At 45.6% G+C, this 25,356-nt stretch overlaps 1 protein-coding gene, 1 long non-coding RNA gene and 1 other non-coding gene across 3 annotated transcripts in view; 1 reads left to right on the top strand and 2 right to left on the bottom strand.

The window, feature by feature from the left end:
- SLC25A43 (solute carrier family 25 member 43) overlaps positions 1-25,356 on the bottom strand; it is a 49,908-nt gene that overhangs the window by 21,180 nt on the left and 3,372 nt on the right. The window contains exons 2-3 of the mRNA XM_003812626.5: positions 20,672-20,913; positions 17,021-17,193 (exon numbers count right to left, since the gene is read on the bottom strand). Coding sequence (XP_003812674.1) covers positions 17,021-17,193; positions 20,672-20,913 — 415 coding nt within the window. The remainder of the gene's footprint in view (positions 1-17,020; positions 17,194-20,671; positions 20,914-25,356) is intronic.
- Positions 63-25,356, top strand: part of LOC117977540 (uncharacterized) — a 42,689-nt gene continuing 17,395 nt past the window's right edge. Inside the window, exon 1 of the long non-coding RNA XR_008622750.2 lies at positions 63-5,402. This is a non-coding gene — a long non-coding RNA (uncharacterized LOC117977540). The remainder of the gene's footprint in view (positions 5,403-25,356) is intronic.
- On the bottom strand, positions 3,157-3,320 carry LOC112438628 (U1 spliceosomal RNA). Its single transcript, XR_003027029.1, has one exon. It is a non-coding gene; the product is annotated as a U1 spliceosomal RNA (small nuclear RNA).

The raw sequence follows: 25,356 nt of genomic DNA, 5'->3' as shown, positions 1-25,356 counted from the left end.
TCAGAAGGCTGAGAACATACAGAGGTGTGCAGTGCTTGCACATGGAGCCTGTCTGTAAAGCCTGTTGTTACGCTAAACAAACCAAAAAATTCTGTACGAACTCTCGATTCCTGTCGCTGCTCATCATTAGCTATACATATCCAAGGTCTATTGAGGTTCTGTGAGCCCAGCTCATTTGTGTGTTTACAGTAATCATAGGACATGGAAACACATCTGGACTGGTTTTTTTTTTTTAAATAGAGTTTCACTCTGTCGCCCAGGCTGGAGTGGTGCGATCTCGGCTCACTGTAACCTCTGCCTCCTTGGTTCAAGTGATTATCATGCCTCAGCCTACTGAGTAGCTGGGTCTACGGGCGCGCGCCACCATGCCCAGCTAATTTTTTAATTTTTATTAGAGACGGGGTTTCGCCGTGTTGGCCAGGCTGGTCTGGAACTCCTGGCCTCAAGTGATCCACCCACCTCGGCCTCCCAAAGTGCTGGGATTACAGGCGTGAGTCGCCGCGCCCGGCCTTGGACTGGTTTTTATGGTTCTAATCAGGCCTTCCATGCTGTGCACAGATTCTGAAGTGATGCTTCAAGAACAATAAACATGGCATCTTAGCATTATTGAGAGTACTTATTATGGGCCTGGCTCTGCATTTGCACTAAACGAATTTAGTCTTTGCTGCAAGTAGATGAGGTAGGCACCATTCTTACCCCCAAAACAGATGAGGAAGATGAGGCTCAGATGGGTTATGTGGTGTACACAAGTTCACGCGGGAGTAAGGGGCAAGGCTGGGATCCAAAGCTCACACTGTTACCCACTGAGCTAGTCTGGTCCCCCATTACAGCCTCAAGAGGAACACAGCCGTCGTAGGCAAATAAGCGACAGCTCTGTGGAAAAAAGGAGGTGAAAATTGGTGCTTCCTGTGAATGCTCCCAGCCAGCTGCGGGTCCTCCCTCTTGACAGCAGACCTTTCCTGGGACCTTTCTCTCCCTTTCCCTTATCTCCCTCTTCACCTCCACTTTGAGGTGGGGAGTGAGGGTGGGAACATCCTATCTTAGGTGCTGTTACCGTTTAGCTGGAGTTCAAAGAAGCCTGCTCAGCACAGGGTGGTCATTTTGACTCCCAGATCTTTATCTCTGCCAAGGAATAAGCCAGCTCAGGTCAGGGGAAGAGGACAGAGTGATTTTACACTAAGTGGAGTTAGGAAGGCTCTTCCCCATGCCTTCCTTGCCTTCCCTCTAGGGACAAGTCTTGTTTCCATGCTCAACAGCTGCCATCCCTAAAGTATTTCGGGCACTCTATACCTTTTGAAAAAAAAACAAGGGTGGGGAGACTTTTCCTTTCCTTTCACGTTAATAGTGACGCTCATACAGAGCCACCTTGCCTAAGGGATGTCCAGACATCTACCTATATTTGAAAAGCATCTTTTTTTTTTTTTTTTTCTGACTGCTAACGCAATGCTACTCAGTTAGAAGAATTTGGTTCACAAAGGGGCCAGACCTAAAAGTAAGATGACAGCAGGGAGTTGAAAATACAACAAACTAAAGGTAAGGCTCCACTCCTCTCCCACTACCCTGAAGGCTTAGAACCTAGCAGTGTTTGTACCTCTGGACAGGTAATTTGACTCTGTTAGGCAAACAGAACTCTGTTCCTACTAAGAGTAGATGCTATGCCAACCGGGAAATATTGAAGTAGGCAGAAAACCTGGAACTTTGTTAGCACCTCCTCGCAGGGATCGTTATAACAATTTACTCTCCCATCCTGGGGCTTTGCTTCTGCTCCCAGCCCTGCCCCCTGTGGTAGGCGGGCTTTCTTCCCAGTCCCTCTGAGCAGTTGTCGTTCAAGGCTGGCCAAAGACCTGTGGCTACTGAATGGTCTATGCCTGTGGCTCACTGCTCATTACGGCTTCTCAAGTCAAAGCAACAAGTAGGGCTTTCCATTGCCAGACTGCCAGGGACTAAAGCAGACCCCAGGACAGCCCAGTTTTCCAAAGATTTTTTTTTTTCCTCTCTCTAACTTGAGTTAACCATTCCCTGGCCAAAGCCAGGCTCGTTATGCTCTGAGTGTTTGTGTCCTCCCAAAATTCATCTGTTGAAATCCTGACTCCTAGGGTGATGGTTTTAGGAGGCAGGGCCTTTGGGAGGTGATTAGGCCATGAAGGCAAAGCTCTCATGAATGGGATTCGGGTCCTTTTAAAAGAGATGGAAGAAAGCTAGCTCCCCCTTCCACCATGTGAGGGCAAAGCAAGAAGGCTCTAGGAAGCTGGCCTTCGCCAGGTATCAAATCTGCCTTGACCTTGGACTTCTCAGTCTCCAGAACGGTGAGAAATACATTTTGGTTGTTTATAAGCCATCTAGTTTATGATATTTTGTTATTGCAGCCTGAACGGATTAAGACAAGGCTATGGCCTCTCAGTTTCTGAGCTTGCAAAGTATTGATTTTCTCAACTCCTCTTGCACTGAGGCTGTGGACTCCCAATATCAAGGTTTGCTTTCCCGCTCCCTCATCCTCTAGTCCCACACCTGGGGCAAGGGAACTAAAGTCAAAATGATCCAGTTCCCTTGCCTACAGGATTAGGCTCCTGTACTCTTGGTGAATTAAAAAAGGGCCTGAGGAAGGAGAGACATAGGTTCAAGTCCCAGCTTTGCCACTTACTTACTAGCTATGTGATGGTTGGGTAAGTGACTTACACCTTGTGCCTTGTTTCCTCATCTATAAAATAGGAGTACTAAGAGTACTTATTTCATAGGGTCAATAAAGATAGTTAAATGGGATAATAAACTGCCTTGTATACATTAAGTGACCAATAAGTGGTAGTTATTATTATATTATTATAATTTCTTTCTTTTTTTTTTTTTTTTTTGAGATGGAGTCTTGCTCTGTTGCCCAGGCTGGAGTGCAGTAGCGCGATCTCCGCTCACTGCAAACTCTGCCTCCCGGGTTCGCGGCATTCTCCTGCCTCAGCCTCCCAAGTAGCTGGGACCACAGGCGCCCACCACCACGCCCGGCTAATTTTTTGTGTTTTAGTAGAGACGGGGTTTCACCGTGTTAGCCAGGATGGTCTCGATCTCTTGACCTTGTGATCCGCCTGCCTCGGCCTCCGAAAGTGCTAGGATTACAGGCGTGAGCCACCGTGCCAGGCCTATAATTTCTTTCTTTTTTTTTTCTCTCAGGGGAAAGCGCGAACACAGTCCCCCACTACCACAAATTGTGCAGTCGAGTTTCCCACATTTGGGGAAATCGCAGGGGTCAGCACATCCAGAGGGCAATGGATAAGCCTCGCCCTGGGAAAACCACCTTTGTGATCATGGTATCTCCCCTGCCAGGTAAGTATATATTATTATAATTTCTTAATTGCAGGGAAGGCTTTCTTGTCATCACTTCCCTTAACATAGTTTGCCCCCATCCTTATCCCTGACAAAAACCTCCCCAACAAAGTACAGCATAGATTTACATGCATTCATTCAAATCTGGTCACATTTACAGAAAGCAACCAACTTTTGTTTTTCTTTTTTTTCCTTTTCTTTTCTTTTTTTTTTTTTTGAGACAGAGTCTTGCTCTGTTGCCCAGTCTGGAGTGCAGTGGTGCAATCTCAGCTCACTGCAACCTCCACCTCCTGGGTTCAAGCGATTCTCCTGTCTCAGCCTCCTGAGTAGCTGGGATTACAGGCGTGTGCCACGATGCCAGGATAATTTTGTATTTTTAGTAGAGGCGGGGTTTCACCATGTTGGCCAGGCTGGTCTCAAACTCCTGACCTCCGTTGATCGGCCTGCCTCAGCCTCCCAAAGTGTGGTGATTACAGGTGTGAGCCACTGCGCCCGGCCTACAGTTGACCTTTGAACAACATGGATTTGAGTTGTGCTGGTTCACTTATATGTGGATTTTTTTCAATAAATACAGTCGGCCCTCTGTTTCTGTGGGTTCTGCATCCACAATCAAATTTGGGATGCGGGACTTGTGTATAAGGAGGGCCAACTTTTTGTGTCCACAGGTTTCACAGGGCCGACTTCAGGGCTGAGAAATGAGTGGATTTTGGTATCAGAGAGGGATTCTGCAACCAATGGCCTGCAGACACCTAGGGACGACTGTATAAATTTGATGGTGCTATGATTTGTCAAGCACTTCCAGCCACCATACAAAGCGCCAGGAGGCTGGAATGAAGAGGAGGTGTAAATCAAAATGGTGTCAAGAATTTTTCCTTCTGTCCTTTTAGCATATTTGTCTATCCTGAAACGTTAACGGCTGTTTGCACTGAGATGCATAGAACCTGATTGCTAGGGTAGGAGATGGAAGACAGTGCATTCTCAGAGCGAAGTGCATAGACAGTTTTAGACAGGGGACATGCAGAGGTTTTCTTAGGGCAGCAGGTTGAGCAGGAGGCAGGCTTGGGTGTTCTTACCTTCATCTTGGGTAGGTACAACCACACGGACTTGGGACTCACCCAGCAGACAGCGAGATCTCCTAAGCTGTCCCTAAACTTCATTTTTAAACAAGTATTAGATGTCTGCTACATGAGGCTGTGTGTTGTGAGGATATACAAATGTGTAAGACATACTTCCCACAGGCAAAGAGTTTGCAATCTAGAGGAAATAAGGGACACAAAAGATTATAACAAAAGGAAGCATGTGGCATGGGCCATAAGACAGCTCTAGCAAGAGTGAGCCATTCAGGAGCGGGAGACTACTGCTTGGAGAGATGGGAGAAGACTTCAGGAGGCGGCTTTGATAGTGAGGGAACAGCAGGGCAATAGTGTTAAGATGGGAAGAGGTAGGGCATGGAGAGAAATGCCATGGAAAAGAAACTGGCTGGATCAGAGGGCACGTATAGGCTAACAGCATCATTTAAAAGGGGTTATTTGGCCGGGCACGGTGGCTCATGCCTGTAATCCCAGCAGTTTGGGAGGCTGAGGCGGGTGGATCACCAGAGGTCAGGAGTTCGAGACCAGCCTGGCCAACATGGTGAAACCCCATCTCTACTAAAAATACAAAATTAGCTGGGCGTGGTAGTGCATGCCTGTAGTCCCAGCTACTCGGGAGGCTGAGGCAGGAGAATCACTTGAACCCGGGAGGCGGAGGTTGCAGTGAGCCGAGATTGCACCACTGCACTCCAGCCTGGGTGACAGAGCGAGACTCTTGTCTCAAAAATAAAAAGGGGGTGGGTGGTATTCACCCACAAAGCTCTTAGAACAAAATAACTATGCCCTTGGGGGTTGGGTGGGGGACAGTGAAAATACGGCATCTGCAGTTATTAACTGAGTAGATTGTTAGTTAACTCAGCTTCTCTTGCCCCAGATTCCCCTCTGAAGTGGGCTGGAGCTCCATTGTGGTTCTACAAAGGCAAAACATCTACCTTGATCCATCAAGATAGGACAGCTGTTTTGGGGATGGGAAAAGCCAACTCATTTCTTAAACAACAGGTATGTGCTACAGTAGGTCAGAAAAGACAACCATCACTGAGACAAACCTCAGTTGAGCCTTTAAGAAAATTGGGACAGATGTTCCAAGACAGAGGTAACCTCATGAACAAAGGCCTGGTGACTGGAATGTGAAATGCACTTAGTCTTCAGGGCTTGGGAGAAGGGGCTAAGAAAATTAGTTTGATGAACTTGGAGGCTTGAATAGAGCAGAGGTCATACAAATGTGCGTTTTGTTTAGCCCAGCCAGTACTTAACAATTTTCATTTGCCAGCAGTGAAAAACTGGGAGATTTTACATAAAAATCTGGATTTTAGACTCCTTTGAAAACTGGGCCTACATTTCTAAATGGCATCCGTCCTTTGGAGAGGAGGAACTGGCCACAGCCTCTACTGGCTCTCTTTCTTCCTTTCTGTCATCCATATTTAGATGCAAATCACATTTTGTGAGCACAGTGAAGTTTAGCTCTCCAGAATGCTTTTGAAAGCCATGATGGCTCGGAATGCATTTGAAGGCTTTTTTTTTTTTTTTTTTTTTTTTGAGATGAAGTTTCGCTCTGTCACCAAGGCTGGAGTGCAGTGGCACAATCTCAACTCACTGCAACCTCCACTTCCTAGGTTCAAGCGATCCTCCCGCCTCAGCCTCCTGAGTAGGTGGGACTACAGGCACCTGCCATGATGCCCAGCTAATTTTTTTGTGTGTGTTTTAGTAGAGACGGGGTTTCATTATGTTGACCAGGCTGGTCTTGAACTCCTGACCTCAAGTGATCCATCCACCTTGGCTTCCCAAAGTGGTGGGATTACAGACGTGGGCCACCAGGCCCAGCCTGAAGGCTTATTCTTTACAGGGTGAGTGTATGTTATCTGGGTTTCCCTACATTCTCTTTTTCATGTTACTTCCAAGTTTCTGCAGGCATTTGTTTTTGTAACTTCTTATATAAAGGGCCTCTGTGCAACAAGGATCGCACAGTTGGTAAGGGAAACATGCCAAGCCAAGGGGCTCAGCCTTTTTTCTCTGGGGACAATCAAGAAGGACACAACAACAGGCTGAGTACAGTGGCTCATGCCTGTAATCCCACCACTTTGGGAGGTCAAAGCGGGAGGATGGCTTGAGCCCAGGAGTTTGAGACCAGCCTAGGCAACATAAGGAGACCAGGAGACCTCATCTCTACAAAACATTTAAAATATTAGTCAGGCATAGGTGGCGCATGCCTGTGGTCCCAGCTACTTGGGAGGCTGAGGTGGAAGGATTGCTTGGGCCCGGGAGGTTGAGGCTACAATGAGCTGTGATTGTGCCACTGCACTCCAGCCTGGGAGAGAGAGCAAGACCCTGTCTCACAAAAAGAAAAAAAAAAAAAAATCCTTTGTAGGGACATGGATGAAACTGGAAACCATCATTCTCAGTAAACTATCGCAAGAACAAAAAATCAAACACCACATATTCTCACTCATAGGTGGGAATTGAACAATGAGATCACATGGACACAGGAAGGGGAATATCACACTCTGGGGACTGTGGTGGGGAGGGGGGAGGGGGGAGGGATAGCATTGGGAGATATACCTAATGCTAGATGACGAGTTAGTGGGTGCAGCGCACCAGCATGGCACATGTATACATATGTAACTAACCTGCACAGTGTGCACATGTACCCTAAAACTTAAAGTATAATAAAAAATTAAGAAAAAAAAAAAAAAAAGGATCTAACGCAGACAGATCTGAGAAAGATTCATCTGACAGAATCCCATATGGGCTGGGCTGGAGAGGACTGAAATGAGCACTGACTCTGGAGACAAGCTCCCCGGGCTTATATCCCAGCTCAATTACTGGATGGGTGAACTTGCAGGCTACAAAACCTTTCGGTGCCTCAGTTTTCTCATCTGTAAAATGGACTTAATAATAACAGTGCCCACCTTGTAGGGCTGTTGTAAGGATTAAATGAGATAATGAACATAAAGCACTTAGCACAGTGCCTAGTACATATTAATATTCAATGCTTAAGATCATTTTTAGAATTAATCCTGGAGACCAATGAGGAGATTACTGTAATAGCCTAGATATGAGCTGATAAGGTCCAAGATTAGGGCAAGAGGCAGTGACAAAAAGAAAGACCAGCATGGGAATGTTAGGAATGAAGAAGCAACTGGGCTCAAGGTTAACCGGGTGAGGGGAAGGGGAAGAGTCAAACACAAGTTGTGGATTTCCAGCCTGAGTCACTGGGGCAATGATGGAATTGAAATGGAAAACTCTGGAATAACAGTGTTAGGAAAAGAAGAGGTCAGCTTGATGCACATTAAGTTAGAGGTGACAGTGGGGATATGATAGCCAAATAGTGATGTCGAGCAGGCTGTGGGAAATGTGGGACCATGGCTCAGAAGGGAGGTCAGGATTGAAGATGTAGATATGAACATGAAAAACTACAAGAGGGGATGAGCACCCTGAGAGGGAATGAATGAAGTGACTGTGTCCAATTCAACAAAGGTAACCCGAGGTGTCGAGCATCTCTATTTGAGTAGGCTGGGGCCTCTGTTTATTCACTGACCATGTATATTCTGCTCAGTCAGCTGTACCACTCGGATACCACCTTTGTCCTTCATCTTATGTGCTTTCAGTTCAAATGCTGACCTGGCCCAATCCTGCTTACCTTGTGAGCTGTGATGGGGTCAAAGTCCACTGGGGTATAAAGCAACAGGCTCACACTTGGTTTTATATTTGATGAAATGGAGACACCTAATATGGGCAGTAGGGGAGGGTGTCAGGCAGAGTTGTGGGGGGACTGAGCATGTGTCTGGTACCTCCCTCCTGATCCTTTCAGAAGGCCTGCCAGATTCCAAGGCTCCTACATTCTCAGCTGCTCCCTGGATTTTCAGGGCAGTATTCCCCAGCCTATCTCCCTCTCTTCTTCACATACACCTGTGCAGAGAGCCATTTTCTCAGGACTCCCTGGTTCTTATTCGGGGTGCACAGATTAATCAGATGAATTCATCTCTGTCAATATTTTACCCTTCCTACTTGTTCTCTCAATACACTAAGTTCTGCCATCTCTTCTGGCCCAGGCCCTGGGCTAGGTGTGGGAGATAGACAAAAAGGCGAGGCTATACCTGGAAGGGCTTGAGCTAAGATGCACTGAAGCATGGAGAAGGGGATTTCAGGCAGGGTGGTTGGGGTCCGTGAAAGCACACCAAGTTGGGGGCACCTCATTCCATGTGTGCACAGGCCTGACCCACCCCCCTTCCCACCAGAAGCCATTCTATCAAGACATGCACATGCATAATTTATTTACCTCTCCATTCTCTAGCATGCCAGCCAGGAGCCAAGGCAAGAAAAGGAAAAAGGGATAAAATGAGTGTAAGCATGGTGAAGGAAGGGCTCAGCTGGTTAAACAAGACTTCTGATTACTGTCATTATGTTCAAAAGAGTTCCAACCTGATGTGCCATTAAATGGGCTGTGTGTGTCTAGAGAAAAGCATATTAAGAGAAAGAAACATCCAGACAAAGGGGCCAGTCAGTGCAGGGATCGAGAAAAATTCCCTGTGTAGCTCGTTATCCAACAGACACCTGCCATTGATTTGCTTCATGACAGGCAGTGCAATGGGGAAAGCCAATGGAATGCAAATGTTGCCATTAAGTGTGCTCAGGTCAGAGCAGCCCAGTGGCCCTGCAAAGGTCCCTCGTTACTTATTCTGCTGGCAAACCCTGCCTGCTCCAGCGAGGACAGACTGTTATTAAAGCCCTCTCTTCTTGGTGAATTTGGAGTGTGTGCTTTGTAGGACAAGTAACAGTAACAACAAAACCAACAAGTTTAGCATTAGCCTGTGGTTTCTAGGCCTCTTATTCTCCAAACCAAAGATGGATTTCAAGCAGGGATTATGAAGTTGTTAACTGGACAGAGATCACCAAACTTCAGGCTCCAATCAGGTGATGCTCAGCTACTCTCCATTTACTGCAGTGACATCTAATGGCCAGAGAAGCCCAATGCCATGTTTGCATTTAAAAGCAGCCTGCAGTTCTGTCTTGGGGGTGAATTTTTTTTTTAACATAGGGTGGACAAAGTATTAGTATGTTTATTAACCCCTGCAAAATAACACTTTCACTGAAACCCTAAAAGTTCACTTCCTATATCTTTGGATGACATTTATATTGTTATTCATAATTACATGTTGATCCTATTTTGTGAAAACAGTGCAATTACCTCTTTGGATTTTTTTTTTTTTTTACAACCATCATGACTTTGCATCTATTTGAAACTTCTTCTTATGCTCTATATATGCATTATTTGGAAGGCTCCCATATAAGGAAAAAGATGATCAGGATTACCCCCAAATACCCACTTCTAGTGTATCTTACCCCAGTTTATAGTGGGTTGTTGTGGTAGGGGTATAGAATGCAGATGGTGTAGAATGCGGTGTTGGCTGGATTCTCCCAGATGAGGTCACTGTTCTAGCTCTCAGGAAGAGAAAGCAAAACTAAGGTTTATGGGGAAGACTGGGACCCTTACCCCGTCCCATTTAGATGTCATTGAACTTCATCTGAAACCTTTTTCTTTTCTTTTCTCTTTTTTTTGAGACAGAGTCTTGCTCTGTCACCCAGGCTGGAGTGTGGTGGCACAATCTCAGCTCACTGCAACCTCCGCCTCCCAGGTTTAAGTGATTCTCCTCTCTCAGCCTCCTGAGTAGCTGGGACTACAGGCACGTGCCAACACACCTGGGTAATTTTTTTTTTTTTGTATTTTCAGTAGAGATGGGGTTTCATCATGTTGGTCAGGTTGGTCTTGAACTCCTGACCTCAGGTGATCCACCCGCCTCGGCTTCCCAAAGTGCTGGGATTACAGATGTGAGCCACCGCACCTGGCCTGAAACCCTTTTTCACGGACTAGCCCTACCCCTTGAGGCTCAAGGCCCTGGTTGTTTTGGACTGGCCCACTATGGGGAGGAAGCTAAGCTGGCGAAGCCTTGAACTAGGCATGAAGTGGCAGAAAGTGCTGGAGAGATGCCCCTGGCAGTGAGAAATTCTTAGGACCAGGATTTTAAAAAAATGAATAAAACACTTACAGTATATCATACTTCTTTCCTACCCTACTTCTCCCCAGATTTTTTAAGAGAAACTATTTTTTTGTTTGTTTAGAGAGAGCATAATTTCCCTTTGAAGAAAACAACTTTTCTAAGGTTTGAACCAGATGAAATTGCTGTTTGAATGATGTCAACAAAGTTGAATATTGGTAATTTCATCTGGTTCAAGCTAAAGAAAGAAGATTGAAAGTAAAGGAGAGACATACTGTGTCTCTGAATAAAAGATGAAATATTTTACATAAATTACTCCAAGTGTATGGGTTTTACATAATTCCGATCATAATCACAAGGTAATTCTAAAGTTATCAGGAAGAACAAATGCCCGAAAATAATCAAGGAAATGTTGAAAAGAAAAACAATGAGGAAGGCTATATTCCACTAGACATTAAAAGGTGTTTTTTGGCCGCGGACGGTGGCTCACGCCTGTAATCCAGCACTTTGGGAGGCCAAAGCGGGCAGATCATGAGGCCAGGAGTTCGAGACCAGCCTGGCTAACATGGTGAAACCTTGTCTCTACTAAAAATACAAAAACTTAGCCGGGCGTGGTGGCACATGCCTGCAGTCCTAGCTACTCGGGAGGCTGAGGCAGGAGAATCGCTTTAACCTGGGAGGCGGAGGTTACAGTGAGCTGAGATCACGCCACTGCACTCCAGCATGGGCGACAGAGCGAGACTCCATTTCAAAAAAATAAAAAAAAAAAGGCATTTTTCTAAAGTTATGGTCATTAAGATAGAGACCCTAGAATAGATATAAACATTTAGTATGTGGTGAAAGCTGCAGCACAAAGTAGTGGAGAAAAGAATTATTCAAAAAATGGTGCTTAAACAATTGGTAAACTATTAAAAAAAAAAAACTTAGATGACTGTTTCACATCATGCACCAGGAAAATTCTTTTTTTTGAGATAGGGTCTTGCTCTGTCACCCAGGCTGGAGTGTGGTGGCATAAATACGGCTCACCGCAGCCTCTACCTCCAGGGCTCAAGTGATCCTCCCTCCTCAGTCTCCCAAGTAGCTGGGACTACAGGTGTGCACCAGTTACAGGTGTGCCCAGTTAATTTTTGTATTTTTTACGGAGACGGGTCTCACCATGTTGGCCAGCTGGTCTCGAACTCCTAGCCTCAAGTGATCCTACCTATCTCAAACTCCCAAAGTGCTGGGATTACAGGCAGGAGTCACGGCACCTGTGCACCAGGTAAATTTTTTTTTTTTTTTGAGACTGAGTCTTGCTCTGTTGCCCAGGCTGGAGTGCAATGGGATGATCTCAGCTCACTGCAACCTCCATCTCCTGAGTTCAAGTGATTCTCTTGCCTCAGCCTCCTGAGTAGCTGGGACTACAGGCACGCACCACCACACCCGGCTAATTTTTGCATTTTTAGTAGAGACAGGGTTTCACCACGTTGGCCCGGCTGGTCTCGAACTCCTGACCTCAGGTGATCCGCCCACCTTGGCCTCCCAAAGTGCTGGGATTACAGGTACAAGCCACTGCACCCTGCCACACCAGGTAAATTCTAAATGTATTAAAATGTTAAGTGTAAGGCTGGGCACAGTGGCTCATGCCTGTAATCCCAGCACTTTGGGAGTTTGAGATGGGTAGGATTGCTTGAGTCCAGGAGTTTGATACCAGCCTGGGCAACATGGCAAATCTCTGTCTCTACAAAAAATACAAAAATTAGCTGGGTATGATGGCCAGGCACGGGCGGCTCACCCCTGTAATCCCAGCACTTTGGGAGGCCAAGGCAGGCGGATCACGAGGTCAAGAGATTGAGACCATCCTGGCCAACTTGGTGAAACCCCGTCTCTGCTAAAAATACAAAAAAAAATTAGCTGGGTGTGGTGGCACGTGCCTGTAGTCCCAGCTACTCAGGAGGCTGAGGCAAGAGAATTGCTTGAACCAGGGAGATGGAGGTTGCAGTGAGCCGAGATGGTGCAACTGCACTTCAGCCTGGCAACAGAGCCTGACTCCGTCTCAAAAAAAAAAAAAAAAAAAAAAATTAGCTGGGTGTGGTGGTGCATGCCTGTAGTCCCAGCTACTCAGGAGGCTGAGGTGAGAGAATCACCTGAGCCTGGGAAGTCGAGGCTACAGTGAGCTGAGATCGCACCACTGCACTCCAGCCTGGGCAGTAGTGAGACCCTGTCTCAAAAAAAAAAAGAAGCCAAGTGTAAAAATCACAACTAAAAAAGTATTTAAATAACATATAAGTGAATAGTCATAGGATCATGGGATAGAATAGGCCTTTTAAGCAGAAAAGCAAAGTCAGAAACAAAAGATAATACTAATAGATATAATTAGATAAAATTCTAAAAATATGTACAACAAAACATCACCACTCCAGCCTGGCCAACATGCTGAAACCGTGTCTCTATCAAAAATACAAAAATTAGCCAGGCGTGGTGGCAGGTGCCTGTAATCCCAGCTACTTGGGAGGCTGAGGCAGGAGAAATGCTTGAACTGCTACTGCACTCCAGCCTGGGCGACATAGCGAGACCCTGTCTAAAAAAACAAAACAAAACAAAAACCCACCACCACCACCAACACATAAACAGCATTAGAAGGCAAATGTCAAACTGGGAAAAATATATGAAATGTATGACAAAGGGTTAATATCTTTAATATATAAAGACTTCTTACCAATGAATAGAAAAAGTTGAATATTCTAGAAAAATAGGGCAAGGACATAAATACAAAACTTACAAAGAAATACAAAGGGCCAGTGCAACCTTGCTTATAATCAATCAAATTAAAATTAAAATGATGGGATACTATTTTTCAGCTATTAGGTTCACAATGATTTAAAAAGTGACAATTAATATTGATAATTAATATCAATGAATATTGAGAGTTTAGAAGCTGAGCCACTGCTTTAGTGCTGGTGGAATTACAAACTTACAACCTTTCTGGAGTGCACATTTCATGAAGAGTCTTAGAATTGTTCATATTTTGTGACCTATAAGTCAATTTCTAGGAATATAGCCTAAGGATATCATCACAGATATGAAAAAATGCAAAGGTTTTTGTTACAATGTTAGTATAACTCAAGAATTAGAAAAAGCCTAAATATTAAAAAAAGGAGAAATTGTTACATATTTTTGGCACATCCATATGGTGGAATATTATTTGATAATTAAATACTTAATGGCCCAGGGAAATACCCATTATATAATAAGTGAAAAAAGGATACTAATTTTTTTTTTTTTTTTTTGAGATGGAGTCTCGCTCTGTCGCCCAGGCTGGAGTGCAGTGGTGCAATCTTGGCTCACCGCAACCTCCATCTCCCAGGTTCAGGGGATTCTCTTACCTCAGCCTCCCAAGTAGCTGGGATTACAGGCATGTGCCACCATGACCAGCTAATTTTTGTATTTTTTAGTAGAGACGGGGTTTCGCCATGTTGGCCGGGCTGGTCTCAAACTCCTGACCTCAGGTGATCCACCCGCCCTGGCCCCCCAAAGTGCTGGGATTACAGCTGTGAGCCACCACACCCGGCCTAAGGATACTAATTTTTATATACAGTGTGAACACAATTTTGTAAAAGAAATAACCTTATATATCTTTATATGTGTGTGAGTGTGTTTATGTATATATATGAAGGTCCATAGAAGGAAAACTATTAATCATTATAATCCATGGGTGTTGGGCTATGGGTAATTTATTTTCCTTTTTGCACTTTTCTGTATGTCCCAAATTTTCTACAACTTATGTGTATTACTTTTTTTTCATTGTGGTCAAATATACATAAAATGAACCATTTTAACCATTTTAAAGTATATGTGCATTACTTTTTTTTTTCTTTGAGACAGGGTCTCTCTCTGTCACCCAGGCTGGAATGCGGTGGCAGGATTATAGCTCACTGTGACCTCGACCTCTTGGGCCCAAGTAATCCTCCTGCTTCAGTCTCCCAAGTAGCTGGGACCACAGGTACACACCACCATGCCCAGGTAATTTTTTATTTTTAGTAGAGACAAGGTCTCGCTATGTTGCTAAGGCTGGTCTCAAACTACTGGGCTCAAGTGATCCTCCCATCTTGGCCTTCCAAATGTGCATTATTTTTAAAATTAGAAATACTTAAAAAAAAGATAAGCATGCACTAAGCAGACTTTACATTTAAGCAGAAAAGCAAAGTCAGAAACAAACAAACAAAAAAGTAATAGATATAATTAGATAAAATTCTACAAATATGTACAACAAAGCACCACCACCAACAACACATAAATAGCACTAGAAGCCAAATGTTGGCTGGGCCCAGTGGCTCATGCCTGTAATCCCAGCACTTTGGGAGGCTGAGGCGGGTGGATCTCTTGAGCTCAGGAGTTCAAGACCAGCCTGGTCAACATATAGTGAAACCCCATCTCTACCAAAAATACAAAAATTAGCTGGGTGTAGTGGCACATGCCTGTAGTCCCAGCTCTTGGGAAGCTGAGGCAGAAGAATCGCTTAAACCCAGGAGGAGGAGGTTGCAGTGAGCTGAGATTGTGCCACTGCACTCCAGCCTGGGTGTCAGAGTGAGACTCTGTCTCTCAAAAAAAAAAAAAAACCACCAAATGTCAAACTGGAAAAATTGTGTGAAATGTATGACAAAGGGTTAATATCTTTAATATATAAAGACTTCTTACCAACGAATAGAAAAATTTTGCACCTATACTACCATTACAATGATGCGACAATTATCTGTTTGGACAAGGACAGGAAAGGAATGCAACCCAGACAGATGAAGTTTCAGGGAGTGGAGTGGCAGCTTTGATAAGCACCTTCAGGCTGTTTAGTGCTGAGGTAAGCGATGGCCCAGGGCAGCCGGGACTACTACAGAGGGAAAGCGGGGAGGGACATTGAGCAAGCGAGGACAAGTTAGAGTCACAGGGGAAAACCAAACTTGGCTGGGACTGCTCATTTAAACTTGGATTCAGCTGACCCCAAATTAATTTCTATAGAGTTCTTCAGGAATATATTGCTTGTATAAATCAGGGTTTGCCCAGAAGAGGCCATGGAGACAGCCTAGCCTATGGAAGTGGAATTTTTAAAAAAATTTTTATTTTTAGTTCTGTGGTACACGTGCAGGATGTGCAGGTTTGTTATGTAGGTGAACATGTGCCATGGTGGTTTGCTGCACCTATCAACCCATCACCTGGGTATTAAGTCCAGCATGCATTAGCTATTTTTGAATTTTAAGGGCCTGAGCAGGGCTAAGAGAAGATACAGCACCTCAGCCCTGCTAGGATTCTGGGCCTGCCCCCACTGTACAGATATAACTGTTACCCACCCAACCTTATTTGAACTAGTCTGATTTTTCTTTGATCAAAATTGGCTTATTCTAGGCTAAGTCAATTACTCACTTTGGAACTTCTGATTCTAGGATTTTGCCTCAGTGGTCTCACTAAGATGCCGCCTCATTTTTTTTTTTTTTGAGACAGAGTTTTGCTCTTGTTGCCCAGGCTGGAGTGCAATGGTGCAATCTTGGCTCACTGCAACCTCTGCCTCCCGGGTTCAAGTGATTCTCCTGCCTTAGCCTCTCGAGTAGCTGGGATTACAGGCATGTGCCACCACAACCAGCTAATTTTGTATTTTTAGTAGAGACAGGGTTTCTCCATGTTGGTCAGGCTGGTCTCGAACTCCCGACCTCAGGTGATCCGCCCACCTCGGCCTCCCAAAGTGCTGGGATTACAGGCATGAGCCACCGTGCCCGGCCTGATGCTGCCACATTTTAAATGCAGTTCCTTCCTCAGCGAGGGAGTCAGGGATGCTGGACCCTTGTTAGCTACAGTTCCTAGCTTATGTTGGTCCTATCCAGTCTGCTTCACTGAGGTAAGGCACAGTGAGGAAACCAAGAGTGGCATCCTTGCTGTGGAGGCAGCAAGGACAGGGAGCATTAGCAGGCTGCATTTCATATTCTACTCTCTGCTGGTCTTGGAGGAAGGAGAGCCACAAGTGATATAATCAGGAAGTCAGGAAAGAAAAGAGAAGCCTCATCTGGAGGCTTCTTTTTTTTCTTTCTTTCTTATTTTTCTTTCTTTCTTCTTTTTTTTTTTTTCTTTTTTTTGAGACATAGTCTTTCTGTGTCGCCCAGGCTGGAGTGCAATGGCGCGATCTCAGCTCACTGCAACCTCTGCCTCTCAAGTTCAAGTGATCCTCCTGCCTCAGCCTTCTGAGTGGCTGGGATTACAGGCGCCTGCCACCACGCCCAGCTAATTTTTGTTTGTTTAGTAGAGGCGGGGTTTCACCATGTTGGCCAGGCTGGTCTTGGACTCCTGACCTCAAGTGATCCACCCGCCTCCGCCCTCCCAAAGTGCTGGGATTACAGGCGTGAATCACCGCGCCTAGCCTGGAGGCTTCTTAAAAGACCAAAAAACAGAGGATGGGAATGAGGAGGCAGCCGGGGCTCAAGCCAACAGCTCTGAGGTTAGCAGCAGAAATGCCACAGAGTGGGGGTTTGCACAGTATTTGTGAGCAGTCAGAAGCTCCTTGGAAACCTGGCATCACTTGGGGTCAGTGTTCTTTGCTGTTATTACCCGACCACAAACACTACAAAGCATTCCACCCCCTACCCCACTCTGATAACTCCTCACCTGCATCTTTCTCTTCACGGTCTCAAAGGGAAAGGAGAGGGTCTGGGTCACTGCAGCAGCCAGACAGACATTAGCAAAGTTCTGTGGGAGAGAGAACTGATCTCGGGGTCCGTTCCAGATTTTCTCCAGGTTCATGTAAACAAGAAGGGAGCCAGCAGAGAACGGGAGAGCACCTGCGAAACAAGGCCAGGGAGAAGCTGCTGCTGTCTTGGGAAAACACTGGCTTGAGAACATAAATTCCTGGGGGGATTCCGGGGAAAGAAAACAGGAGGGGCTCTGGGGTTGCTAAAATCCCTCCAACCCAAGGAGCATGAGGGAACTTTCTTGAGTGACGATAATGTGCTATATTTTGGTAGGGGTTGTGTCATTTGTCAAAATGCATCAAATGGTTCACTAAAGGTTTGTCCGCTTTACTGGATGTAAATTGTACTTTAAAAAACAACCATACGGCTGGGCGTGGTGGCTCATGCCTGTAATCCCAGCACTTTGGGAGGCCAAGGCGGGAGGATCACCTGAGGTCAGGAGTTTGAGACCAGCCTGGCCAACATGGTGAAACCCCATCTCTACTAAAAATACAAAAAGTAACTGGGTGTGGTGTTGGGCACCTGTAATCCCAGCTACTTGGGAGACTGAGACAGAAGAATCACTTGAACCCAGGAGGCAGAGGTTGCAGTGAGCTGAGATCGCACCACGGCACCCCAGCATGGGTGACAAGAGAGAAACTCCATCTCAAAAAAAAGAACCATACACAAATATTGAACTCTAGTTAATGACACACATGTTGAAGGGTTTAGGGGTGAAGTGTATTGATATTTGCAAGTTACACTGAAATCATTAAAAAAAAAAAAAAAGGTGAGCTGGCTGAGCACAGTAACTCACGCCTGTAATCCCAGCACTTTGGGAGGCCGAGGTGGGCGGATCACTTGAAGTCAGGGGTTCGAGACCAGCCTGACCTCGTCTCTACTAAACTCCATCTCTACTAAAACGGAAACTCCATCTCTACTAAAAATACAAAAAGTAACTGGGCGTGGAGGTGCGTGCCTGTAATCTCAGCTACTTGGGAGGCTGAGGCACGAGAATCGCTTGAACCTGGGAGGCAGACGTTGCAGTGAGCCGAGACTGCACCACTGCACTCCAGCCTGGGTGACAGAGCAAGATTCTGTCTCAAAAAATAAATAAATAAATAAATAAATAAAATAAAAATGAACTGATGAATGGCTGGAGGGATGAATAGCAAAATGTTAATTGTAGCATCTAGATGGTCCATGGATGTATACTCTAGATTTCTTTTAATATTTCTAGATGTTTGAAGCTTTTTTTTAATGTTCGGGGAAAAAAATCACTCAAGTAAAAAAAGCCAGTGGGCAGCACCTCATTATGTTTTGGAGGACAGGAGGGACTGATCTCTAGCTGAGAAGGAAACATTTTATGAAAACTGGAAAGTGAGAGACTCTCGATGGTAAGGGAGGTCACCTGACCTCACCTTTGGGAATGACATGGTCATATCATGGCCCAGTGGGCACCCTACACTGTGTGGCTTCCTCACCTTTCTAAGAACTGAGATGGTGAGTAAGTAATATAGTAGGTGGCACTTTCACAAACTTCCAGAACCTTTAGGAGCCATCTTTAGTTTACAGAGGGACTAAATTTCTCCCTCAAAATGAAATTTAAAATAGGGGATAATACAAGTGAAATTGCTTATCTTTAGAAAAATGTAATGTTTATTTAATTGGCTCACCAACCTTCCATTTACCTTCATTCAGAAAATGTCTGGAAAGCTTAGGTTATGTGCCAGGCCCTATGTCAGGTGCTGGGAATCGAAAGAGGAGCGGGCTAATTTCTGGAGATGCTCATCATCGAGGAGAACAGACAGCCAGGGCAAAGTCAGTATAACACCCCTGATGTGTGCCACAACAGGGGGGCTATATGAAATGCATTAGGTACACAAGGATCAAAGGGATTAATTTTGCCTGGGGGAGTCAGGAGGGACTTGATGAAAGAGAGAACTTTTGAACTGGGTCTTGAGGAATAAATAGGAGTTCATCAGACTTTGACAGAGTGGAAAGGCAAAGGGAATAGCATGTATAAAGGGAGTGGTATTTCCAGGAAATCCAAGTTTTTCTGAAGGGCTGGAGCATGAATGCAGGTGGAGGTATGGCAGGAGATGAGGTAGGACAGACTGGCAGGGGCCAGGTCTGAAGGATCCAGAATGTCCTAAGGAATTTGGGCTTTCTCCTGTAGCTCAGGAGTCGCTGAATACTTTTAAGGAGAGCAGTGAAATGAGGGCCGTGAAACGATGAAATTGCACATGGAGAGATCACCTCAGCCAGGCAGCGGTGCACGGGGAAGACTGGGGCAGGAGATACCAAGAGTGGAAGCAGGTAGGAGCCGGAGTCTGTGGGAGACCCTGAGAGTCTGAGTTGTAAGGACCTGTGGGAAAGAGGATGAGTCAAATCGACGGGACTTGGTGATTCAAGTGGGGGTGGAGTGAGAGGAGAAGTTGAAGTGATCCCTAGGCTTTTTTTTCTGGCTTGGGCTACAGGGTGAAAGGAAGGTAGTCTCATTCATTAGGGAACACAGGAGGAAGAGCTAGTTTGAGACCAACGAGGACATCAGGGTTAATCTTGAATTTGATGTGCCTAGGGAGCATGGAGGTGAAGGTGTCCAACAGCAGGGACTCATACTACCATTGGGAATTGGTGTTAGTCAGGGGCTAACAGAGGGCTCTGGAGTTCTATTGCTAGTTTCTCCTGCTTTCTATCTATGTGGACTTGGGCAAGTCACTTAGCTTCCTGAAGCATCTATCTCCTCATCTGTAAAATAAGGCCTCATGAGAAAGCGCATGCAATGCATTTGGTCCAGTACCCAGAACATGGTAAGTACTTCCCCCCAAAAGTTGGCCATTGTTACTAAAGAGGTAGAGAATGAGGGTCACAGAATACACTGACGCTTGTTTAAGCCACTAGCATAGATGAGGCCACCTAGGGAGGGTTTGGAGGATGAGAAGCAAGCTAAAGGGGAGGGTAAAAAGAAAGCTAAGGAAGGAGCCCAGGGGAAGAGCAACATGTAGGGGCTGGCAGTATCAGACGACCCAGATGGGCCGGATAAGTCAGATAAGAAAGAGCTGCCAGAGAGATGGGAAGACACCCAGGACTTGGAGGAGTCCTGGAAGCCAAGTTTCCAGAAGAAGGGGTGGTCAACCTTATCAAATGCTGCAACCAAGTTCAGATAAAGGGCAAAAGTCTACTGGATTTTGCAATTGGGCCATAAATGTGTAGCTCTGGCAAAGGTTACAAAGACCCCAGAAGACACAGTTGCTACCCTAGTTGCCCTCATGGCATATCAATGTGTATGTACACTGAATACTACTTCTGCAGTCAGATGGAGAGTGGTTAGAATTGCATTCTTACCAGTTTGCTGAGTCACCTCCACTTTCTGGTCTACTCCCCTCCCGGGGATGTAACTGGCCAAAGTTTAGGAGTGGAGTGTATGGCTATGGAATAGAATGAAGCTAATTGCCTCTATGTAGGTTGAATCCATATAACCTTGATCTCAGTAAAACTGATTTAGTGGCTCACAAAGGTATACAATACATTTGTAATTTCAGAGAACATAGCCTTTTCTTGGACAAGGTGAAAAGGTCCATCTTACCTACAACAGTGAGAGAAACCCCTCGATAAAGGGCAAGGAGCCCTTCCTGTTGGTAAATAGTAGAAAAAGCATGGAGGAGCCCCCTGTACGATGGTTCCAGTATGTTCTGCATGATCAACCGGGTTTTGATGAGGTCTGTAGGATATGTCACAATGGTGGAAACCATGCCTGCGAGACTCCCAGCCATGATGGAGCTCCACTGGGAAATGTGGCCCAGGTCATCTGTGAACAGCACAACAAATCTGGGAGAAAATAGGGGGAAAGGCCAGAGGAATCAGCTATGGATTGTGCTAGAGTTCTCTCCACTAGTTCTTGAAATATTTTCCAGCATTTCAAAGTACTTTACAAAGTGAAAAGTTACTATAGTACTATATAAGCATTCATGAATAATACATTTACATTTTTCTATATTTATATGATGCTAGTTGGCTATAAGAGATGCCTAACTTTCTTAATTTACATCTATCCCAAGTCCTTCCCACTTAAAGCATTTTCTACTTTTATCTACATAATTGTCAACACTGGCTTGCCTGTGGGATGTAAATGCACAGAAGTACCTGGTAAATACCAACTGGAGTGCAGTCTTTCAGTTCTGTTGAAACTTAAAAAGGAACAAAATTTCTTCAAATGATAACTTTGAGCATCTCAGTAATTACGTTTTTTTTTCGAGGCAGAGTCTCACTTTGTCGGCCAGGCTGGAGTGCAGTGGCACGATCTCGGCTCACTGCAACTTCCGTTCCCCAGGTTCAAGCAATTCTCATGCCTCAGCCTCACAAGTAGCCGGGACAACAGGCACACGCCACCATGCCCAGCTAATTTTTGTAGTTTTAGTAGAGACGGAGTTTCACCATGTTGGCCAGACTGGTCTCGAACTCCTGACCTCAGGTGATCCGCCCCGCTCGGCCTCCCAAAGTGCTGGGATTACAGATGTAAGCCACCGCACCCGGCCCAGAACTGGGCACTTTGGGAGGCCGAGGCAGGTGGATCGCCTGAGGTCAGAAGTTTGAGACCAGTCTGGCCAACATGGTGAAACCCCATCTCTACTAAAAAATACAAAAAAAATTAGCCAGGCATGGTGGCCTGTGCCTGTAATCCCAGCTACTCGGGAGGGCTGAGGCAGGGGAATTGCTTGAACTAGGGAGGTGGAGGTTGCAGTGAGCCGAGATTGCAGTGAGACGAGCAAGACTCGTCTAAAAAAAAAAAAAAGAGATAAAATATTTTTATTCTAGCCCAGCTCTGTTCACTTACCTTTGATTCCAAACTCTCCCTATCCTTCTCCCTCTCTCCCTAGCCCCACTCTCTGGTAGAAAAAAAAAATTTTTTTTTTTTTTTGAGACAGGGTCTCACTCTGTCGCCCACGCAGAAGTACAGTGGCATGATCTGGGCTCACTGCAACATCCACCTCCCAGGCTCAAGAGATCCTCCCACATCAGCCTCCTGAGTAGCTGAAACTACAGATGTGCACCACCATGCCTGGCTATTTTTTTTTTTTTTTTTTTTTTTTTTTTGTAGAGATAGGGTTTCGCCATGTTGGCTAGCCTGGTCTCAAACTCCTGGGCTCAAGTGATCTGCCCGCCTCAGCCTCTCAAAGTGCCGGGATTACAGGTGTGAGCCACTGTGCCCGGCCTATCTTTTTAAAATGAGAGCATCCCCAGTTCCTTAGCCTTCAAACCTCCAGTGAGGAGGTGCATTTCCTGTTCTTTCAGTTGCCCATAGGCCAGGGGCTGCTGCATGAGAAATAAGAGTGGGCATTCAGGTGAAACCATTTAAGGGGTTCTAGGCTAGCTCTTTTGCTTTCAAGTAAACACTCACTGATTAAAAACATCTTCAAGCTGTAGGAGTCTTGACTTCATTTTGTCAACCTACCTTAGCCGCATTAACTGAAACAGTCATTTGAGTTAATCAGCTACTTTTAAACATACAGGGAAGTAAAGGTGATGTGGTGCTATGATACATACATTGGTTTTCACCCATGGTTCCTGGCTCCTAACTTCCCTAGTCCTTGTTATAATGTTGGGGCACTTTAGGTCTCAGGAAACAGAATCTTTCTCTCTTTGACCTTCTCCTGCCCTCCTTTTACCTGCCCAAGGTAGGACTCTAATCTGATTGTGGGTTAAAAGATCCTCATTCCGGAGAGGGTCCTGCCCCATACCCTAGAGCAAACTTGTCCAACCCACAGCCCACAGGCCGCATGTGGCCCGGGATGGCTTTGAATGTGGCCCAACACCAATTTGCAAACTTTCTTAAAACATTATGAGATTTTTTTGCAATTTTTTTTTTTTTTTTTTTTTAGCTCATCAGCTATCGTTAGTGTTATTGTATTTTATGTGTGGCCCGACAATTCTTCTTCTTCCAGTGTGACCCAGGGAAACCAAAAGATTGGATACCTCTGCCCTAGAGAAAGGAACACTGCATAGAGGCCAAGAAAAGTCTGAACAGACAGGCCTTGCTGGGTTTAGATCATGTGCTTTTCATCCAATCACATTTCTACATGGTTGTCAATCATGCCTCTGTAACAAATCTTCCATAAAAACCCGAGAGGACAGGGTTTGGGAACCTTCTGGATGGCTGAACATGTGGAGGTTCCTGAAGGGTGGCGTGTCCAGGGAGGGCATGGAAGCTCCACGCCCCCTGCCCCTTACCTCACCCTGCCCATCTCTTCTCTGTATCCTTTGTGATATCCTCTGTAGTTAACTGGTAAACATTAACTATTTCCCTGAGTTCTGTGAGCCGCACTAGCAAATTAATCGAACCCAAAGAGGGGGTCGTGGGAACCCCAACTTGAAGCTGGTTGGTTAGAAGTTCTGGAGGCCTGGCTAGGCATGGCGGCTCATGCCTGTAATCCCAGCACTTTGGGAGGCCGAGGCGGGCAGATCATTTGAGGTCAGGAGTTCGAGACCAGCCTGGCCAACATGGCAAAACCTTCTCTTTACTAAAAAAATTACAAAAATTAGCCGGGCATGGTGGCGGGTGCCTGTAATCCCAGTTACTCAGGAGGCTGAGGCAGCAGAATAGTTTGAATCCGGGAAGCAGAGGTTGCAGTGAGCCGAGATCACGCACTGCACTCCAGCCCGGGTCACAGAGCGAGACTCAGTCTTAAAAAAAAAAAAAAAGTTCTGGAGGCCTGGACTTGTGACTAGTGTCTGGTTGGGGGCCATTCTTGGGGACCAAGCCCTTAACCTGTGGCTTGGTCTGACATTATGTCCAGGTAGACAGTGTCAGAACTGAATCAGAGGACACCTAGTTGGTGTCCATTTATCAGAGTGTGGGGTTCCCCACACTCATTTGGTCACAGAAGTCTTCTGTGTTGAGGGTTGTTGTTGTGGTGTGAGAGCAGAGGAAAAACCAAGTTTGACAGAGGTTTTTCTCAAACAGGTGGCATTCACCAACAGACCATCTGCCTCAGTTGTACTGCCTGCCTGCCCGCTTCCTCGTTCCTCCCTCTTCTATACCCTGGCCAGTCAAGTTGGAGGGGGACCTCAGGAAGGACAGGAGAAACAGAGGAAGTAGAAATTTTTGACTGGGGCTGGGCGTGGTGGCTCACGCCTGTAATCCCAGCACTTTGGAAGGCCAAGGCAGGTGGATCACGAGGTCAGGAGTTCGAGACCAGCCTGGTCAACATAGTGAAACCCCATCTCTACTGAAAATACAAAAATTAGCCAGGCATGGTGGCGTGCACCTGTAATCCCAGCTACTCGGAAGGCTGAGGCAGGAGAATCGCTTGAACCCGGGAGGCGGAGGTTGCAGTGAGCCGAGATTGCGTCACTGCACTCCAACTTGGGCGACAGAGCAATACTTCTTCCAAAAAAAAAAGAAATTTTTGACTGGAGGGGCGGTCTGCAGCAAGCTGGAACCACCTAGAAGGTGAAGTTTGAAATGCCCAAAGAAATACCATTCATTCTCCTTGTCCCACTCTTATTCCCCATCCCACTTGGTCACTTCTAGGGCATAGTTAATTCACTATTTATTGAAGGTCTACAATGTATCAGACCCTGTGTTAGTCCTCAGCATAGAGCCTAAGGGAGTTCAACACTTCTGACAAGGAAATGACTGGTAGTGGCAAGCGGAGAGGAAACAGGCCCTTAATTCACTGAATGACTTGATGAACTAGGAAGAGGAGCCGTATTTTATATCAGTTTCTTTTATAGAGTCTCAATATCAAATATACACAATTAAAAAGAAGAACCATAGGAAGTCCTTTTTTCGCAGACTTCTCCCATCTGATACAGAGATAAGTCCTATCAATTGTTCCCCTTAGAATCTCAGAGTCAGGGCAGGCAACCCTGATAATCCGCCAATGACGTCATCTCAGTCCATGCATCTTAAACTTTTGATTTGCTAGGGCGGCACTGTTCCCTTTTCTGTTCTTCCTCCCACCCCCACACATACATGCACAGAAGCTTTTTCCAGTGAGACTGGATACACTGGTGAATTGCAGCAACCCCTTCCTTTCAGCCAGCACAGATACAACACACACCCTGGATATGTGTAATTAGAACTGCCAATACTTCAACCTAACAGGTTAGCAGCCAGTGCAGCCAAACATAAGCTCATGAAGTGCTTATTCAATAAAGAAATAGTGTTGGTTACGAACAATTTCAGAGCTGCAGGGACCCAAACTAACGTTTATTAGATAAGATAGACAAGCGGTTGTGAAGTTCCGGGGCGGGGGGGTCTTCTATTTG

Source organism: Pan paniscus, chromosome X (assembly GCF_029289425.2).
Source record: "Pan paniscus chromosome X, NHGRI_mPanPan1-v2.0_pri, whole genome shotgun sequence".
Classification (NCBI taxonomy): domain Eukaryota; kingdom Metazoa; phylum Chordata; class Mammalia; order Primates; family Hominidae; genus Pan; species Pan paniscus.
The sequence above is the reverse complement of the archived record's forward strand: the minus strand, read 5'-3'. Positions and strand labels throughout refer to the sequence as shown.